General features: G+C 37.9%; 2 protein-coding genes across 2 annotated transcripts in view; both read left to right on the top strand.

Moving 5' to 3' along the window:
• Window positions 1–18,432, top strand: part of LOC138432392 (uncharacterized) — an 88,239-nt gene that overhangs the window by 45,093 nt on the left and 24,714 nt on the right. The window lies entirely within an intron of this gene.
• IFNE (interferon epsilon) lies at window positions 15,870–16,541 on the top strand. Its single transcript, XM_069579429.1, has one exon. The coding sequence runs from the start codon at window positions 15,870–15,872 to the stop codon at window positions 16,449–16,451; it is 582 nt and encodes a 193-aa protein (XP_069435530.1). The 3' UTR covers window positions 16,452–16,541.

The raw sequence follows: 18,432 nt of genomic DNA, 5'->3' as shown, positions 1-18,432 counted from the left end.
ATCTCTTTCTTCAATTCAGATTGTCCAGAGAGGTTTCTCCTCCCTGCAGTCTAGTCTAGAAATTGCCTCCAAGCAAAAAGCGTCATTTGTTTCTCATCTCAAGGATCACAGTCTTCCACTACCTGTTATCCAATGACCAAAAATTGTTGTTGCCTGTGTTTTGTCTAATTTTCTAGTTGTTTCTGATGGGAGGGTAATTCTTGACCCTGTTATTTCTTCATAACAGGAAATACAAGTTCATGGGATTGGAAATGTAATTTAATTATTTAAATCAAAAGTATTTTTTCCTTTTCATTTTTAAGTGGAGATAATAAGACCTCCCTCTGAAGCATATTATAAAAATTAGAATTTTTCTTTTAAAATTATATATACTTTTTAAATTTTTTCCCATTATATATTATTATAAGATACTGAGTATAGATAGAGTTCCCTGTGCTATACAGTATGTCCGTGTTATTTACCTGTTTTGTGTAGTGTGTATATGTTAATCCCCAAATCCTAAACAAAATTTAGAAATAATATTAATGCATTTTCTTAGTGATGTACAGCATTTGTATTTAATATATCTTTGAACATCCTTGTTTGTACAGTGGGGATAATAATACTTCATTGAATAGTGTGGATTAAATGGATTAATATTGGTAGTTTGCCTAGAACAATGTCTCCCTCAAAGTAAGAGGTATAGTTGTTAGTTAAGTAAATGATTTTGAAAAATTGTGGTTGTGTTGCCTACTACTGGAAAGGAAATTGTCTTACCATTAATCAGCAGTGAACCCACTTGGCAGTCAGAGAAAATACAAGCCATTTCTTTACTTTTCCCTTTGAGATACTTTTCAGTCCGTAGAGACCATCTTGGACAGCTGTCCAGGGTCCCATCCCATTCATTGCCCTCCTTCATTTTCCCTCGGGTTAAACCTCTCTTCCCTTTCCTGCCTAATTTCCTGGTTCACTTCTGGCCACAAGATGAAATGTCCTCAAGATTATGCCTCATACTTGCCTTTTTAAAGCTTTTCTCTTTGAAGAGCTTTGGGTACCTTTTACTGTTTATCTTATAAAAGCTTAGGTCATTTAATTTGTCAGAACATACACAGGACAAATTTCTCTCTTGTTATCTGGACCACTTTTCATAACTTTGATGTGTTATAATACTGAGATTCTCTTCATATTATTTTACCAAAAAATCCTGCTGAGGTTTGAAAGGGAGAGAAAGGAAGAAGATTAAAGACTTGACTACGTAAAGCGTTTTCAGAAGTGTTTCCTAGACAGTGTATATTCAGTAAGCAGTGGCTATTATTTGGATATTGCCTTATGTATGGACACACAAGTAACAATGTTATCTAACCAAGTATTCAAACTAGAGAAAATCAGAAGTCAGTTGTAAAATAGGATCAGAGGGTTTTAGGAGAACTGTCCCACTCCTGAAGTTGATCACTTAGGTATATAGTCCGTACTCACCTATTAACAGTTCCAGGGTCCAACACTTCCACTACTCTCTTACTAATATCTTGAAATTATTTCATTATCATTCAGTGGAATATCACCTGGCAAAACCCCAATCCTGGGTGGACTGTGGACATTCTCTGCTTCTGCTCAAAGCAAGGTAAAATTGATGCCATTATTAACTTAGGTTCAGCAGTCTACCTAGTGTAATAGTCAACTAATGGGATGTGTGTATGTACACAGTGACATACACATTTGGAGGCTGGCAGATCCGAAATCTGTACAGTGGCCTGTACAAGGCAAGTTGCTGACTCAAGTCACTGTGGAATTCTTTCTTGCTTGGAGGAGATTGATTTTTTGTTTTATTTAGACCTCTGGCTGATTAGATGCGGGCCATCCACAATATGAAGGACAGTCAGTCTCACTCAGAGTCCATTGATTAACGTGTAAGTCTCATCCAGAAATTCTCTCACAGAAACGTCAAGGATAATGTTTGCCAAGTATCTAAATTCTGTTGCCCAGTGAAGTTAACACATAAATGACCGCCACACCAGGTCAGTATTACTCTCGTACCTGATCAGCCATCTCTTCCTCACATTCTTTGCTATCACAACCCTAAATCTTGTTCCTTCTCTTAAACCTAGAATAGCTCTCCTTTTTTTGAATTAAAAACACTTACACATCCAATTTTTAATTGAATCCCTACTATATTCAGAGCTAGAAATATAATGTGCCAGACTTTTTCAATGTAAGCAAAACAAAGACTTGGCTAGTGCCTTCTTAGGAGAGAAAGAAATTAATAAAATAATCACAAATCTTACAGACCATGATGAGAACAATGAATGGGGCCATAAGAGCATGTATATGGTGTGTGCATGCTCAGTCGTATCTGACTCTTTTCAACCACGTGGACTATAGCCCGCCAGTCTTCTCTGTCATTGGATTCTCCAGGCAAGTATACTAGAGTGGATTGCCATTTCCTTCAGGGCATCTTCCCAACCCAGGGATCAAATTCGTGTCTGTTGTGTCTCCTGCCTTGACAGCCAGATTCTTTATTGCTAGAGCCCTCTGGGAGGCATATAAGCCCAGAGAAGAGGGGTTGGCAAATAAGAGGAACTTTTGAAGGCAGAAGAAATAGCATGTGCCAAGGCAAATATTGATCCCAAAGATGGCCCTTCAAGTGATCTAACCTCCCACTTCACCAAGAAACCAAATATAAACCATCAGAATAAAACCCTGAACTTCCCCTTCCACACCTGCACACCTGTGTCAATGCCTATGCTTTCCTCTTTCCTTCCTGCTAAAGACCAAGCCTGCCTTGAGTTCCATTTCCTCTCTCTCTACTGACTTCTAGCCAACCACTAGTCTTTCTCACTTTAAAAGCAAGTCAAAAGTTAGAAATTAACAAAACTTTTCAAGATTTAACATCCTACTCCTGCTTGTTTGTTGGCATTGCTTACATTGTTTTTCCACTTCTTAAAAGCATTGAAATCTGGCTCCCACCCAGAATACCCTATTGAAAAATTCCGTTTATTAAAGTCACTGATGACTTCCAAGGCATTAACTCCAACATATTCTTTCCAGTACTTTATTTTGCTTATCCAGTCAGCAGCACTGGACACTGTTAGACTGTCCTTCTTTCCTGAAAAGTGGCCTTCCTTCTACCAGTGTAGTAGTCACTCTTTAGTTCCCTCGTGGTGTCCTCTTGTACTCATTTCTTAAACACTGGTTCTCTTCAGGGGTTGATCTTAGGCTGCTTGCTCTCCTCACTCTATGTACTGAGGTTCTATAAACAGGAGGTCAGTAGATGGGAACAAAAGATGCTCCCAACTGATCTTATTCTGATCTAAACTCTTAATTATTTTCTATTGTACTATATAATTTGATTATTGTTTCTCCCTCCTCAGCCATCCTAATCCAATTAAACCACATTCTGATGATCTTTATCTCTGCCTCACTGAATAATAGGTCTAAAGCAGTGATAGGAAGGCAAGCAATCAATAAAAATAAATTGAATAAATTAGTATTGTGAGGAACAGTACATGTTCTGTAAGTGCTTCTAGAACATGCAACCACTTGGTCCTTCTTTGGATTAATCGACATTTACTGAAAAACCATCCATGGAAGATAGACAGCATCTTATTTGCAGCTGTGATCGATTAATAGGGGTCTGCTTGGAGAGCTATATTGAAAGCAATTACCTAGGGATCAGTGGAAAATAGTGCTATAATCTATTAATCATGTCTAATACAAATACCATATTAATATTATTAATTTAGCACAGACCATGTGCCATACATTGAGACAAACACATTAATTGGATTATATCAATTAGATCTTACAAAAGCTCCATGGGATGCCATTATGACAGTTGTCTTTACATTAATGTAACAGACACAGAAATGCTAATAGTTTGTCCAAGACCAACAGACAAATTAGATAAAGTTGGGATTAAATCTAATATGCCACATATTAGAGTTCATGGGCTAAAACATCATGCTATATTGATATATTTATAGTGGTGAGTATAGCCCTTTTTTACCCTGCATTTTTGCCATTCTTGGCCTAAATTAAACTATGAAGAGGTGAAGAAAGAACAGTAAAGGTGATAATAATGTGTAAAAAGAAGGGTACTCTCCCCTATGATGCCTCAGTTACCACATTTCAAAAATGGGTTATTTAAGCTGGGGCTTCCCTGATAGCTCAGTTGGTAAAGAATCTGCCTGCAGTGCAGGAGACCCCAGTTTGATTCCTGGGTTGGGAAGATATGCTGGAGAAGGAATAGGCTACCCTCTCCAGCATTCTTGGGCTTTCCTTGTAGCTCAGCTGGTAAAGAATCCACCTGCAATGCAGGAGACCTGGGTTGGGAAAGTCCTCTGGAGAAGGGAATGGCTACCCATTCCATTATTCTTGCCTGGAGAATTCCATGGGCTGTATAGCCCATGGGATCACAAAGATTTGAATACAACTGAGCAACTGAACTGAAGTTGCCAGTCTGATGCTCTAATACTCTCAAATACTTAAACGTGTATTTCCTACAAACAAGAATGTTTCTCCAATATAACCACAATACCATCATCAAAACTGAGAAATCAGCATTGTTACATTAGTACCATGTAATACTCAGCCTTCATATTTAGATTTGTCCAGTTGTACATTAAAAGATGCTTACTTCTTGGAAGAAAAGTTATGATCAACCTAGATAGCATATTCAAAAGCAGAGACATTACTTTGCTGACTTAGGTCCATCTAGTCAAGGCTATGGTTTTTCCAGTGGTCGTGTATGGATGTGAGAGTTGGACTGTGAAGAAAGCTGAGTGCTGAAGAATTGATGCTTTTGAACTGTGGTGTTGGAGAAGACTCTTGAGAGTCCCTTGGAGTGCAAGGAGACCCAACCAGTCCATTCTGAAGGAGATCAGCCCTGGGATTTCTTTGGAAGGAATGATGCTAAAGCTGAAACTCCAGTACTTTGGCCACCTCATGTGAAGAGTTGACTCATTGGAAAAGACTGTGATGCTGGGAGGGATTGGGGTCAGGAGGAGAAGGGGACGACAGAGGATGAGATGGCTGGATGGCATCACTGACTCGATGGACGTGAGTCTGAGTGAACTCTGGGAGTTGGTGATGGACAGGGAGGCATGGTGTGCTGCAATTCAAGGGGTCTCAAAGAGTCGGAAACGACTGAGCAACTGAACTGAACAATAATATTGTTAATTGCAAATAAAGACTGTTCAGAATCATGCTGCGTATTCAGTTGCGATATCCTTTCATCTCACTGAGCATTCAACAACTCATCAATAACAGTTCAGGTTTTCCTACCCTGTACTGGTTCCCACAGTGGTTTCCTCCTGTGAGTCTCTGCTCTGGTGAACTCTTATTCCCTGTATTCTCCTGTCTTTCTCCATAATTTGAGGGATAGCAATTTGCCCTGTGTCTTCCCTTGTATGGCTTCTAAAAGAGTTATTGATTTATTGGCGTGTTCAGCTTTTTACTTACTATTGAGACATAATCACTACTTCTTTGCTCCTTACATGCAGAATTGAAAACTAGAAGTCCCTTTAGTTTCTTTCATTCTGTAGCAGTTCTTTGGGCTTTTTGACTTGTTTTGTTTTGTGCAGTGTTCCTCAGTTTGGTTTAAGTAATGGTGCTTCATGATTAAAGTTATTTACACTTGGCAGTAAGAGCACAAAGGGAATGTTGCATTGTTTGAGTTGCATCTTTTCTGGTCATCTATGATTTCAGTTTGTCCCATTTGGGGTTCACTTTGATCCTGTGAGTGAGGTTGTGGCTGCTGGGCTTTTCCACTGCAAAGTTATTCTTTCACTTTTTAAAACTAGTAAGTATTTACGTAATTATGTGAGGTAACGTTCATTAGCTTGAGTGTCGTAATCATTTCATGATGTACATGTGTATTAAAACCACTTAAATCTATACAACTTTTACAAATAAAGAATAAAATTTTGTAGTACAGTACTGTGAAACTTTTTCCTTTGGAAACTTTGCTTTTCTCACCCGACTCAGCCTATGGCTTTTCATAGCAGCTGCCCTGCCCACTCCCTGCAGATATTCAGTCTTCTCAGGCTCCAACATCTCATGCCAGGTAATCTCTCCATTTGAAGACATGCCCCACCCTCTTTGAACTCTGCCACCCCACCATGCGATCTGGACCACCAGCGGTCCCTGCCCCCTTCCAGCGCAATGCTTCCTTTTTTCTACCCATTTTTTGGCTTCAGAACTAGTTTTTTTCAGGAAGAGAAAGGGAAGCAGAGATTACATGCTATTTAAGGTCATTTCCAACTCTTACATTCTATGATAGATAAAGTAATATGGTTAACTTAATTTGCAAGTTTATGCTCAGAAAATAGGGGTAGAGCTCGGGTCCCCAGCCTGCAGGCCAAGGACCAATACCTGCTGCAGAGGAGCAGTGGCATTAGATTAGAAATAAAGCGTACAATTTTCCATTCTTGTGGTGAGAATGGTCCTACTAAAACCACTTAAGAATCCATTAACTATTACATTCAAATAGTACAAAATCTCTGAAAAAGCTATTTGATCCTCACAGTATTAAGCATAATAATGACTGAGTAGGTTGTGAATCCCATAACTACATGTGAAAATGAAGGTGGGGAAATAATTGTTTTTGCTTTATCACAGGATTCTCTTCATATGTGTTCATATTCTGATATTACATATGTTAAAATTTCCTTTCTTATTGCTTCACAATAAACTATTCCCAAAAATTAAAAAAAAAGAGCACAATAAATGTAATGCACTTGAATCACCCTTAAACTATCCCCTCTACACCTGATCTATGGAAAAATTATCTTCCAGGAAATCAGTCCCTGGTTCCGAAAAGTTTGGGGACTGCTGAGAAATCACTGGGACAAATGACCTTTCCTGAAATCATCACTGAAACAAGAGCAAAGTGAGCCAATGAGTAGTCTGGATCAGGACTACATGTGTCATGTTGAATCTGGTCAAAAGCGCAAGAACAAACTGTAGGCAGAGAAGTCAGGATGTGTTTACCCATAGTCCCCAGAAAGGTGATGGCAGTGAATAGGCAGAAAGCAATAAATGTCCATTGTAGTAATCAAGGAAAAACAGGGAAGTATTTAACACTAACCAGTAAGTATCTCAATATAAGTTAGAGTGATTAGTAAGCTTATGCATTATGGGAACAATTCAGTTGGTCAAAGCAATAATGTGTTTTTGACCATAGTTATTAGACTACTAGATGCTGCAAACTTTATTTCTCTTGAAAACAGTGCAAGTTGATACTAGGCTATAAGTAATTGATCTTATACTGCCATGCTTTGGTTTAAATACCTTCGTTACTAATGAACTGTTTTGGTGTATTTTTAACTCAGAGAGGTAGTCAGGATTCTAATACAGCATAAATTTTTTCTTATTTTTTAGGCTCATTTGCATTGGAGGATAGAAGCTTTACAGTGTTGTGTGAGTTTCTACTATACAGGAAAATGAATCAGCTATACATACACATATATCCTCTCCCTTTTGGACCTCCTTCCCATTCGGGTCACCACAGTGCATTAAGTAGAGCTCCCCATGCTTTACAACATGTGCTAATTAATGATCTGTTTTATACACAGTATCAGTAACATACATGTGTCAATCCAGTCTCCCAGTTCTGCCCCCTCACTTTTCCCCTTGGTATCCATACATTTGTTCTCTGTGTCTGTGTCTCTATTTCTGCTTTGCAAATAATATCATCTATATTATTTTTCTAGATTCCACAGATATGCATTACTATACTATATTTGATTTTCTCTGACTTCACTCTGTATGACATTCTCTGTGTCCATCCACATCTCTGCGAATGAACCAATTTCATCCCTTTTTATGGCTGAGTAATATTCCATTGTATGTATGTACCACATCTTCTTTGTCCATTCCGCTGTGGATGGACATGTAGGTTGCTTCCCTGTCCTGGCTATTGTAAATAACGCTGCAGTGAACACTGGGGTGCATATATCTTTTTGAATTATGGTTTTCTCTGGGTATATGGCCAGTTGTGGAATTTATGGGTTATATGGTAGTTCTATTTTTAGTTTAAGGTATGTCCATGCTGTTTTCCATAGTGACTGTATCAATTTACATTCCAGCAACAGTGCATGAGGGTTCCCTTTTCTCCACACTTTCTCCAGCATGTATTGTTGGCAGGTTTTTTGATGCTGGCCATTCTGACTGATGTGAGGTGATACCTTATTGTATTTTTATTTATATTTCTCTAATAATTAGTGATGTTGAGCATCTTTTCCTGTGTTTATTGGCCATCTATATGTTTTCTTTGGAGAAATGTCACATTAGATCTTTAATTTATGGAAAAAGTGAATAAACAGAAACATACATTCAGATGAAAAACTAAGAAGTCACTGACAAAGCCTATTTTTGTCACAACTACTCAAGTCTCCAGTTAGAGCATGAAAGTGTTATATGCGATACATAACTGAATGGGCACAGTTGTGCTCTAATAAAACTTTATTTATGAAAACGAGTAGCAAACTGGATTTGACCCATGGGTTGTAGTCTGCTAGCTTCTAATTTGGATCGTTAATGTTGACAGAACTTCAACTTCCAGGCATGATAGATGACTCAATGCACCCTCCCACTTTAAACTGAAAAACAAAATAAAACATATGATACAATAGCTTTCAGATACTGAGTAACAGGAAACATAGAATAATGATCCTTGAGAAAAAGGAAATAAATATAGTTAGCCCTGTTACTGCTCCTGCTTACTGTGTAGAAAATTTCTAGGCTGCAGCACGAGGAGGAGGAGAAAACCCAAACATGTCAGTGATCTCATTGAGTTGATTGTCAGAATTTGAAATTCAGAGAAGAAGAAAATATAGATGAACTTAAAGTTATAGCCATTGAACTATCAAAAATAAAAGAGAAAAAGACTAAAAATAAATGAATAAAACATCATTGGCCCGTCTGACATATCTACAACAGAGTCCTAAAAAAAAGATGAAAAATATTGGGAAAAGTAAGGTCTAAAACTTTTCTGATTTTGATGAAAATTATGGAAGCACAGATTCAAGAAACTCCCAAGTAGAAGACACAAGAAGAAAATTACCTCAAGGCACATCATAATAAAATTGCTGAAAATAATTACAGAGAGAAAATCTTAAAAGCTGTCAGAGAACAAGGAGTAACATTATGTACAGGGGAATAAAATTAAGAATGATAGCAATCTTCTCTTCAGAAATTATACAAACTAAAAGACAGTGGGACAATACCTTTAATACAGTTCTGAAAGGAAAAAAACCTGTCATCTTAAAATTCTATACCTAGTAAAAAGTGTTTGAAAAATGAAAAAAATGTTTCAGACAAACAAAAGCCAAGAGAATTTATTGCTAGTCAAACTGAAATACAAGAAATATTAAAGGAAGTTATTCAAGAAGAAAGAAAATAATACCACATAGATTTTAGATCTATAAGAAGGAATGAAGGACAAAAAACAAGGTCATCATGCGTAGCACAGGGAACTATATTTCAGTATCCTGTGATAAACCATATTGGAAAAAAATAAAAAAGATTGTATGCATGTGTACAACTTAATCATTTTGCTATACAGCAGAAGTTAACACAGCATTCTAAATCAGCTATAGTTCAATACAATTTTTTTTAAAAAGGAATGAAGACCACTAGGAATGGTATCTATGTAGGTAAATATGTGATAATGGTAGGTATGGTTGGTTAGATAGTGAATATGTGAGTAAATATAGAAAACAGATTTCCAGAATCTCTCTACTATGTAATTGACTAATTTAAAGGACCAATATCAATGCATTTGAGGTTTAAAACATATGAAAATGTCTGACAACAATAGTACAAAGGATGTAAGGGAGGAGATAGACATACATTGTAACATCCTTACTGCTGCTGCTAAGTCACTTCAGTCATGTCTGACTCTGTGTGACCCCATAGACGGCAGCCCACCAGGCTCTCCCATCCCTGGGATTCTCCAGGCAAGAACACCTTACAGTATACTTTAAATGGTATATAGACTATAAACCGTAGAGAAGCTATTGTAAAAATAAAATGGCTAATAAACCAATGGTAGAGATAAAGTGGAATCACTTTTTAAAAATTAATCTAAAGGAAAAAGAACATATAGGCAATTAGAAAATAAATAGCAAAATGGTAGATGTAAACCCAGACACATTGATAATCACATTAAATGAAAATGGCCCAGACACTACAATAAAAAACTAAGATTGTTAGACTGGATAAAAAGTAAGATCCAACTATATACCATATATAAGAAACTCATTTTTTTATTTATTTATTTTTTACCTTTCAATATTGTTTTGGTTTTCCCATACATCAACATGAATCCATCACGGGTATACATGTCTTCCCAATCCTGAACCCTCCTTCCTCCTCCCTCTCCATACCGTCCCTCTGGGTCATCCCAGTGCACCAGCCCCAAGCATCGTATATCCTGCATTGAACGTAGACTGGCGATTTGTTTCTTATATGATATTATACATGTTTCAATGCCATTCTCTCAAATCATCCCACCCTCTCCCTCTCCCACAGAGTCCAAAACTCATTTTAAATGTGAAAAAAAAAAGTGTATAGGTTAAAAGTAAAAGGATACAACAAGATATACTATGAAAACACTAATTTAAAAAAAGCACAAGTATATAATATACAAAGTTGATTTAAGAATAAGGAATATTACTAGGGAAAAGAGGGACATTTTAAAATAACAGTCAATTCATCAAGTGGACATGATAATTCTAAATGTGATGTACCTAACAGAAGAGTTTAAAGATATATGAAGCAAAAACTGATAGAAATAATAACAGTAGGTAGACAAGTCTCCTTTTGATTGAGATTTCAAGGTGTCACTTAATAGCTGATAGAACAAACAATAGAGCGAGCATAGAAAATGTCAACAACATTGTCAACCAAGTTGACCTAATTACCGTTTACAGAACAGTTCGGCCAACAAAAGCAGAATATAATTCTTTTGAGTTCTCATGGGACGATCGCCAAGATAGAACATATTCTGAGCTATAAAATACATCTCAATCAATTTAAATTTCTTTAACCACAAGAAATTCAAGTTAGAAATCAATAACAGAATGATACCTGGCAAATCCTCTAGCATTTGGAAATTAAACAACACAGGTTTACATTATTATAGTCAATTGGATGAAAATAATGTGAAAGTCTTGAGTGCAGATTAGCAATTTTTCTCAACTGTCCTTACAGTTTTCCTGAAGCTCTGAATTAAAGATTTATAGATTTATCTTGAGATCAGGTCAAAAATTTATTGTCTTGATGAAGTAACTGGAGTGTTATCAAAACAGGTATTATTCTTTTTATATGTTGTAAATTACCATAGGTCTTTGTTGAGCAAGAGAAAGACCAAGACATAGAGATAGAGAAAGAAGGGGGAGAGGGGAGAGAAAGAAGATGAAGAGAAAGAGAAGAAGTGGGAGAAGAAGAAATTTTTTAAAAACACTAGTGGAGTTATTGCCACAATAAAAAATATTCAGATATAGTGAGATCAGACCCTTTCAGAAGCCCAGAGCAACTCAGCTCAAAAGAGCCACAAGAAGATAAAAATGTTTCACTTTTAATTCTTCTGTTCTGTCTATAAAAATATTTTACCATAACTTTGAATCCCTAGGAAGAATGTGGCTGATTTAGTATTTGTTAAGTGGAAGTCCAGTACTTTGGCCACCTCATGTGAAGAGTTGACGCATTGGAAAAGACTCTGATGCTGGGAGGGATTGGGGGCAGGAGGAGAAGGGGACGACAGAGGATGAGATGGCTGGATGGCATCACTGACTCGATGGACGGGAATCTGAGTGAACTCCGGGAGTTGGTGATGGACAGGGAGTCCTGGCGTGCTGCGATTCATGGGGTCGCAAAGAGTCAAACATGACTGAGCGACTGAACTGAACTGAACTGAGGTGGAAGTCAACAAATATGTATTAGTTATTTATCATAATTTAGGCACCATGCTGTTGCTACTGTTTGATCGCTAAGCTGTGTCTGACTCTTTTGCGACCCTGTGAACTGTAGCCTGCCAGTCTCCTCTGTCCATGGAATTTCCCAGGCAAGAATACTGGAGTGGGTTGCCATTTCCTTCTCCAGGGGCTTTTCCCAACCCAGGGATCAAACCCATGAATCGTGCATCGGCAGATGGATTTTTTACCACTAAGCCGCCAGGGGAACCCTTAGGCACCATACTATATTTTTACTTATAATATTTTATCTGCTAATCCTCAAAACTGTTTTATAAATTAGAGATGAGAAAGCTGAGGCAGATAGAGATTAAGTAATTTGCACAAAGTCACACAACCAGCAGTTGGTAGAGAGAATATTCCATTCCAGGTCTTTGTGACTTCAAAATCCAAATTCCATAATTCAGCTGATAATACGTGACAGATTTCTTTATAACTTTATAAAGTTACTAGTTGCCCTGAATGTGAAAACATGAATTAAGTATTCAAACATTTGTCATCCTGATGACACCAGCAAGCAGAGAAACACAAGGTACAGATGTCAAACAACTAATAACTGTAATGGAATTGGAGAAGGAAACGGCAACCCACTCCAGTGTTCTTGCCTGGAGAATCCCAGGGACGGGGGAGCCTGGTGGGCTGCCGTCTATGGGGTCGCATAGAGTCGGACATGACTGAAATGACTTAGCAGCAGCAGCACTAGTGGAATTACTAGATAATTCTTGATCCCGTGAAGAGTTTAAAAACTTTTCAAAGAGAACATGCTTTACAGAACAATATTCAGTGCAAACTATACATGACTTGGATGTTAAGTTTAAAGTCATGGGCACAAAGTTTAACATGACGTAACTACCTTTGAATGGTTTCTACTCTGTCCAGTTCAGTGTGAAGTTTTCTTTTCTTCCCAGCTCCCACTCCTTGACATCAGCTTAAAGCCTGTTTACCTTGTTAGCTCAGATAAGAGATTTCTGTAATTTGACTCTCATGGACCTGGATCTGAAAGTTCAAATTCCACAGCACCCAAAATGTTTGAAACCTTTTGATTGATGTAGTTGAACTTTTGAACAGGAAAAGATTCCTCCGTGGAGCATGTTGACTTAATTTATTAAGATGAGACTGACTAAATGACACCAACATATAATTGAGCTGGTGGATAATGAGGCCACGCATGTTTATATTCTCTTTCCAGCGCTTGTGATCTCACTCAATGACCTGCAAAAAAAAAAAAAAAAAGGTCAAATATGAGATGTAACATCTTGTATTTCTTTGTGGTAGAGCACATTGTCAGTCCAAGACAACGTGGGTTTATTAAGCTCCTACTATAGTTGTATAGCAGAGAAGGCAATGGCACCCCACTTTAGTACTCTCCTGGAAAATGTCATGGGCAGAGGAGCCTGTTAGGCTGTAGTCCATGGGGTTGCTAAGAGTCAGACATGACTGAGTGACTTCACTTCCACTTTTCACTTTCATGCATTGGAGAAGGAAATGGCAACCCACTCCAGTGTTCTGGCCTGGAGAATCCCAGGGACAGGGGAGCCTGGTGGGCTGCTGTCTGTGGGGCCACACAGAGTCGGACATGACTGAAGTGACTTAGCAGCAGTAGCACATAGTTGTATAGACAGTAAAAATAGGAGTGTTTATTACACATTCATAAGAGGTCTTAATGTTAGAAGGTTGTGAGACAATTAAATGAATAACCATTTATAAGACAGACCAAGAAAAGTGTCTTAAAAGGTGCAAAGTTCTGTGAGGATCCAGAGAAGAAATTATAGCTCCCTGGGAGCAGTCTAGGCCCCAAAGGAGAAGTAGTCCTAGTCCTTGGACAGACAGGTCCTGGGAATGAAGGAGGCAACAAGTGATGTTTTAGGGAAAGAAAATATTACTAAACACACACACACAAGTCCAGACAATCCCATGGACAGAGGAGCCTGGCAGGCTACAACCCACAGAGTCACAAAGAGTCAGACACGACTGAAGCAACTGAGCGTGCACAAATATACCACATTTGGAGCAACAGTGAGAGATAAGATTGGAATGGTTGATTGGGGGTTTATTCTGAAGAATTTAGAATATGGAACTGGAGACTTCCTGGTGGTACAGTGAGTGAGAATCTGCTTGTCTGCCAATGCAGGGGACACAGGTTCAACTCCTGATTGGGGAAATTCCACATGCCATGGAGCAACTAAACCCGTGCCCCACAGCTACTGTGCTCACGTGCTGTGACTGCTGGACCCAGGGGCTGCAATGTGTAAAGCCTGTGCACCGAGAGCCCATGCTCTCTAACAGGAGAGTCCGCCACAGTGAGAACCCCACGCACCAACAAAGAGGAGCCCCAACTTACCTCACCTAGGGAAAGCCTGCATGTAGCAACAGAAGCCAGCACAATCAAAAAATGGATTAATTTAAAAGGGAATTATTAAAAAAGGAATATGGGACTTGTAATTCAAGAAGCATTACTGACGTAAACTAGTCACATTGATTTTCTTTAGTTATTGGCACCCTAGGGAATATAGACTAACCAACTGCCCCCAAACTCTTTCCACATATGATGTTATTTATAATGTTTGCATAGCATTGCATTACGTGGATTTCCCAACATTTATTTAACCATTCCACTGTTGTTGGACCTATATGGTGTTATGGTATATACCTATATGGTATACACTTCAGTTGCAGTAATTTTATAACAATCTTCCTTTGCTAATATTTTCCTGTTTATATTACTTTCATAGGCTAGAATCTTAGATATTGAACTGCTTGGCTAAGACACAAAGCAATTTAAGATTGCTGGTACATATCTTAAGGTTAATCTGTTCAAGCATTTGTGCAAAGATACAGTTCTACTTGAGGTTTTAAATTTAGTAGTGTAAAAAGGACACAACAGACCCAAAATGGAATTACTTATGCTAAACTCCATGCCAGTAAACCAAGACTTAATATTTAACTTAATTGCAATTTCAACACCCCAGGAATGTAACCTTTAACCAGTCAACCTAGAATTACCTGGTTAGCAGTAGTGAAGTAATCTGCGTATAGGCACCTCCATCCCCCTTAGGAGGGCAACTTTGCCTGAAACAGTACTTTTTTTGTTAATAATTTTCTTTTTTCTGCCTGGTTTCTACTTTAAAAACCTTTCCTTTTCTATAGCTTGGTGGAACCAATTTGACCTTTAAATTTACTCAGTTAAATTTTTCTTGTTTAATTTTTGCCTGACTGTGTTATGGCTTCCCAGGTGGTGTTAGTGGTAAAGAACCCACCAGCTAATGCAGCAGATGTAAGGGATCTGGGTTCGATCCCTGGGTCAGGAAGGTCCCCTGGAGGAGGGCATGGCAACCCACTCCAGTATTCTTGCCTAGAGATTTCCATGGACAAGAGGAACTTGGCAGGCCCCAGTCCATAGGGTCGCAAAAAGTAGGACATGGCTGAAGTGACTTAGCACACTCGCACACACGCCATATAGGTGCTGTTAAGCCTCTGATAAACATAACTCCATGAAAGACCATTCCTTTAAAAAGAAAAACTTACTCTCAGTAAAAGAACTTTAATAAGCTTGACTAAATATTTAGAAAGCATATTGTGTTGAGTGAAACTTTGTGTATAATAAATAATGAGAGTAATAGAAGATCATTTTGCATGACTGGCCTATTATTGTCTCAAGGAACACATGCAAAGAAAACAAATTCTTTGGATTACTTCCTCAAATAAGCCAACACAATGGAAAGTGGAAAAAAAAGTCCCGTAAACCTTGTGAAAAGGGAACCAGAAAGCTTAACATGTAAACTTGGAGAAATGACAACATTAGAAAACAAAACTACAAAAGAGAATACTTTCCAGAATAAGATGCACAAAACAAATAATCACTAGAGTCGGAGCTTTATCCAGTCTGCACAGAGATAAGTGGAATATTTGACCTTCACCATGATTAACAAGGCTTTCTTTGAAATTGTGTTGGTTCTGTTGGCTTCTTCCACTGTTTGCTCCCAAGAGCTGAAACTGGTTCTTTGCCAGCAAAGGAGAGTGAACCAAGAGAGTTTAAAACTTTTGAATAAATTGCAGACCTCGTCAATTCAGCAGTGTCTACTGCACAGGAAAAACTTCCTGCTTCCCCAGAAGTCTGTGAATCCTCACCAGTATCAGAAAGGACAAGTACTGGCCATTCTTCATGAGATGCTTCAACAGATCTTCAACCTCTTCAGGGCAACCTCTTCTCTTGATGGTTGGGAGGAAAGTCACACAGAAAAGTTCCTTGTTGAACTTCTTCAACAGCTGGAATACCTAGAAGCAGTCATGAGACTGCAAGCAAAGAAGAAAAGTGACACCTTGGGCAGTGAGAACCTTAGATTACAGGTTAAAATGTATTTCCAAAGGATCCATGATTACCTGGAAAGCCAGGACTATAGCAGCTGTGCCTGGACCATTGTCAAAGTAGAAATCAACCGGTGTCTGTTCTTGGTGTTCCGACTCACAAGAAAGCTGAGTGAACAGGGCATGGAAACTTGAACCATTTGAAGGAAGAGCCAACTGCAGGCTTTAAAAGCATAGCACGGAGGAGTAGTAGGGTTTCTCCAGGCACTATTATTTCTTTTTGTTTTAAAGTAGTACTATTCTTTGTTGTTTTTTTTTTTTGTGTGTGTGTGTATATATATATGTATGTGTGTATGTATATATATATATACGTATATGTATCTTTGCTTTAAAGATGATGCGCATTGACTACAGTTGTTTTTATTCTGTAATGTCACTTTGTATTTTCTGTCCATCTGAAATTTTTATGAGTTGAAGTGATTCATTAATATTTCATAATTGTTCTTCAGATTGGTATATTTTCATAAAGACTGGCCAAGTAGATATAATGAACTTTATCTTCACTGTCATACTTTGCTTATCATTGAATATTCATCCCAGTGATTTCTTTTTCTTAAATTAACTTGTATTGGAGTATAATTGCTTTAAAATGTTGTGTTAGCTTCTGCTGTACAGCAAAGTGAATCAACCATATGTATACATATATTCCCTCTTAGATTTCCTTCCCATTTAGGTCACCACAGAGCATTGAGTAGAGTTCCCTGTGCTATAGAGTAGGTTCTTATTAGTTATGTATTTTATACCTGAAAGTGAAAGTGTTAGTTGCTCAGTCGTGTCCGACTCTTTGCAACCCCATGGACTGTAGCCCACCAGGCTCCTCTGTCCATGGAATTCTCCAGGCAAGAATATTGGAGTGGGTACCCATTCCCTTCTCCAGGGGATCTTCCTGACCCAGGGATTGAACCCAGGTCTCCTGCATTGTAAGCAGATGCTTTACCATCTGATCCACCTCCCTTTCCCTATTGATATCACATCATATATTTATTGTTTACGTCTGTGTCTCTATTTCTGTTGTGCAAATAAGTTCATCTGTATCATTTTCTAGATTCCACATGTAGGTGACAATTATATAATGTTTGTTTTGTCTTTCTGACTTACTCCACTCTGTATGACAGTCTCTAGGTCCATCTATGTCTCCGCAAGTGGCACAATTTCATTCCTTTTTCTGGCTGAGTAATATTATGTAATTATATATATAATGGAATATTATCCTCTTTATCCATTCCTCTGCTGATGGACAGTTAAGTTGCTTCTATGTCCTGCTATTGTAAATAGTGCTACAGTGAATATTGGGGTGCATGTATTTTTTTGAATTATAGTTTTCTCCAGTTGTATGCCCTGGAGTGGGATTGCTGAGCCATATGGTAATTCTATTTTTAATTTTTGAAGGCACTTCCATACTGTTCTCCATAGTCCCTGTGTCAGCTTACACCCCACCAACAATGTAAAAGGTTTCTTTTTTCTCCAGACTCTGTCTAGAATTCATTATTTGTAGGTTCTTTGATAATGGTTAGTCTGACTGGTATGAGGTGATACCACACTATAGTTTTGAGTCCTCTACTTAGTGAATGTTGAGCATCTTTTTGTGTGTTTGTTAGCCATCTGTATGTCTTTGTTATCCATCTGTATGTGTCTACTCATGTTTTGATTGGGTTGTTATTTTTTTTTTTATACTGAACTGCATGACCTGTTTGTATATTTTTGAGGTTAATGCCTTGTCATTTGCTTCATTTGTAAATATTTTTTTCCCATTCTGAGTGCTGTCCAATGATTTCTTTGCCAGAAATTGCTAGCAACAATGAGAAATATTAGGAATAATTTGTATTGCAAGTTCTGAAAATAACATCACACACTGATTATTTATTATAGGCAACACAATAGAAGTAAGGCCAAAGGACATGAATAAGCAGTTTGCAGAAGAAAAAAAAAATGCGTGAAAAGAGGTTCAACCTCACACATAATAAAAAATAGAAATTAAAAGTGAATAATATGCTATTTATAACCTATCAGATAGATGAGACTGTAGAATTCAATTTTTTAAACACTATCATGGAGATTTTGGAAGAGGGATGCTTTTATAATTTTCCAGAGCACCAGAAATTGGCACAATCACTGT

Source organism: Ovis canadensis, chromosome 2 (genome assembly GCF_042477335.2).
Source record: "Ovis canadensis isolate MfBH-ARS-UI-01 breed Bighorn chromosome 2, ARS-UI_OviCan_v2, whole genome shotgun sequence".
Classification (NCBI taxonomy): domain Eukaryota; kingdom Metazoa; phylum Chordata; class Mammalia; order Artiodactyla; family Bovidae; genus Ovis; species Ovis canadensis.
The sequence above is the reverse complement of the archived record's forward strand: the minus strand, read 5'-3'. Positions and strand labels throughout refer to the sequence as shown.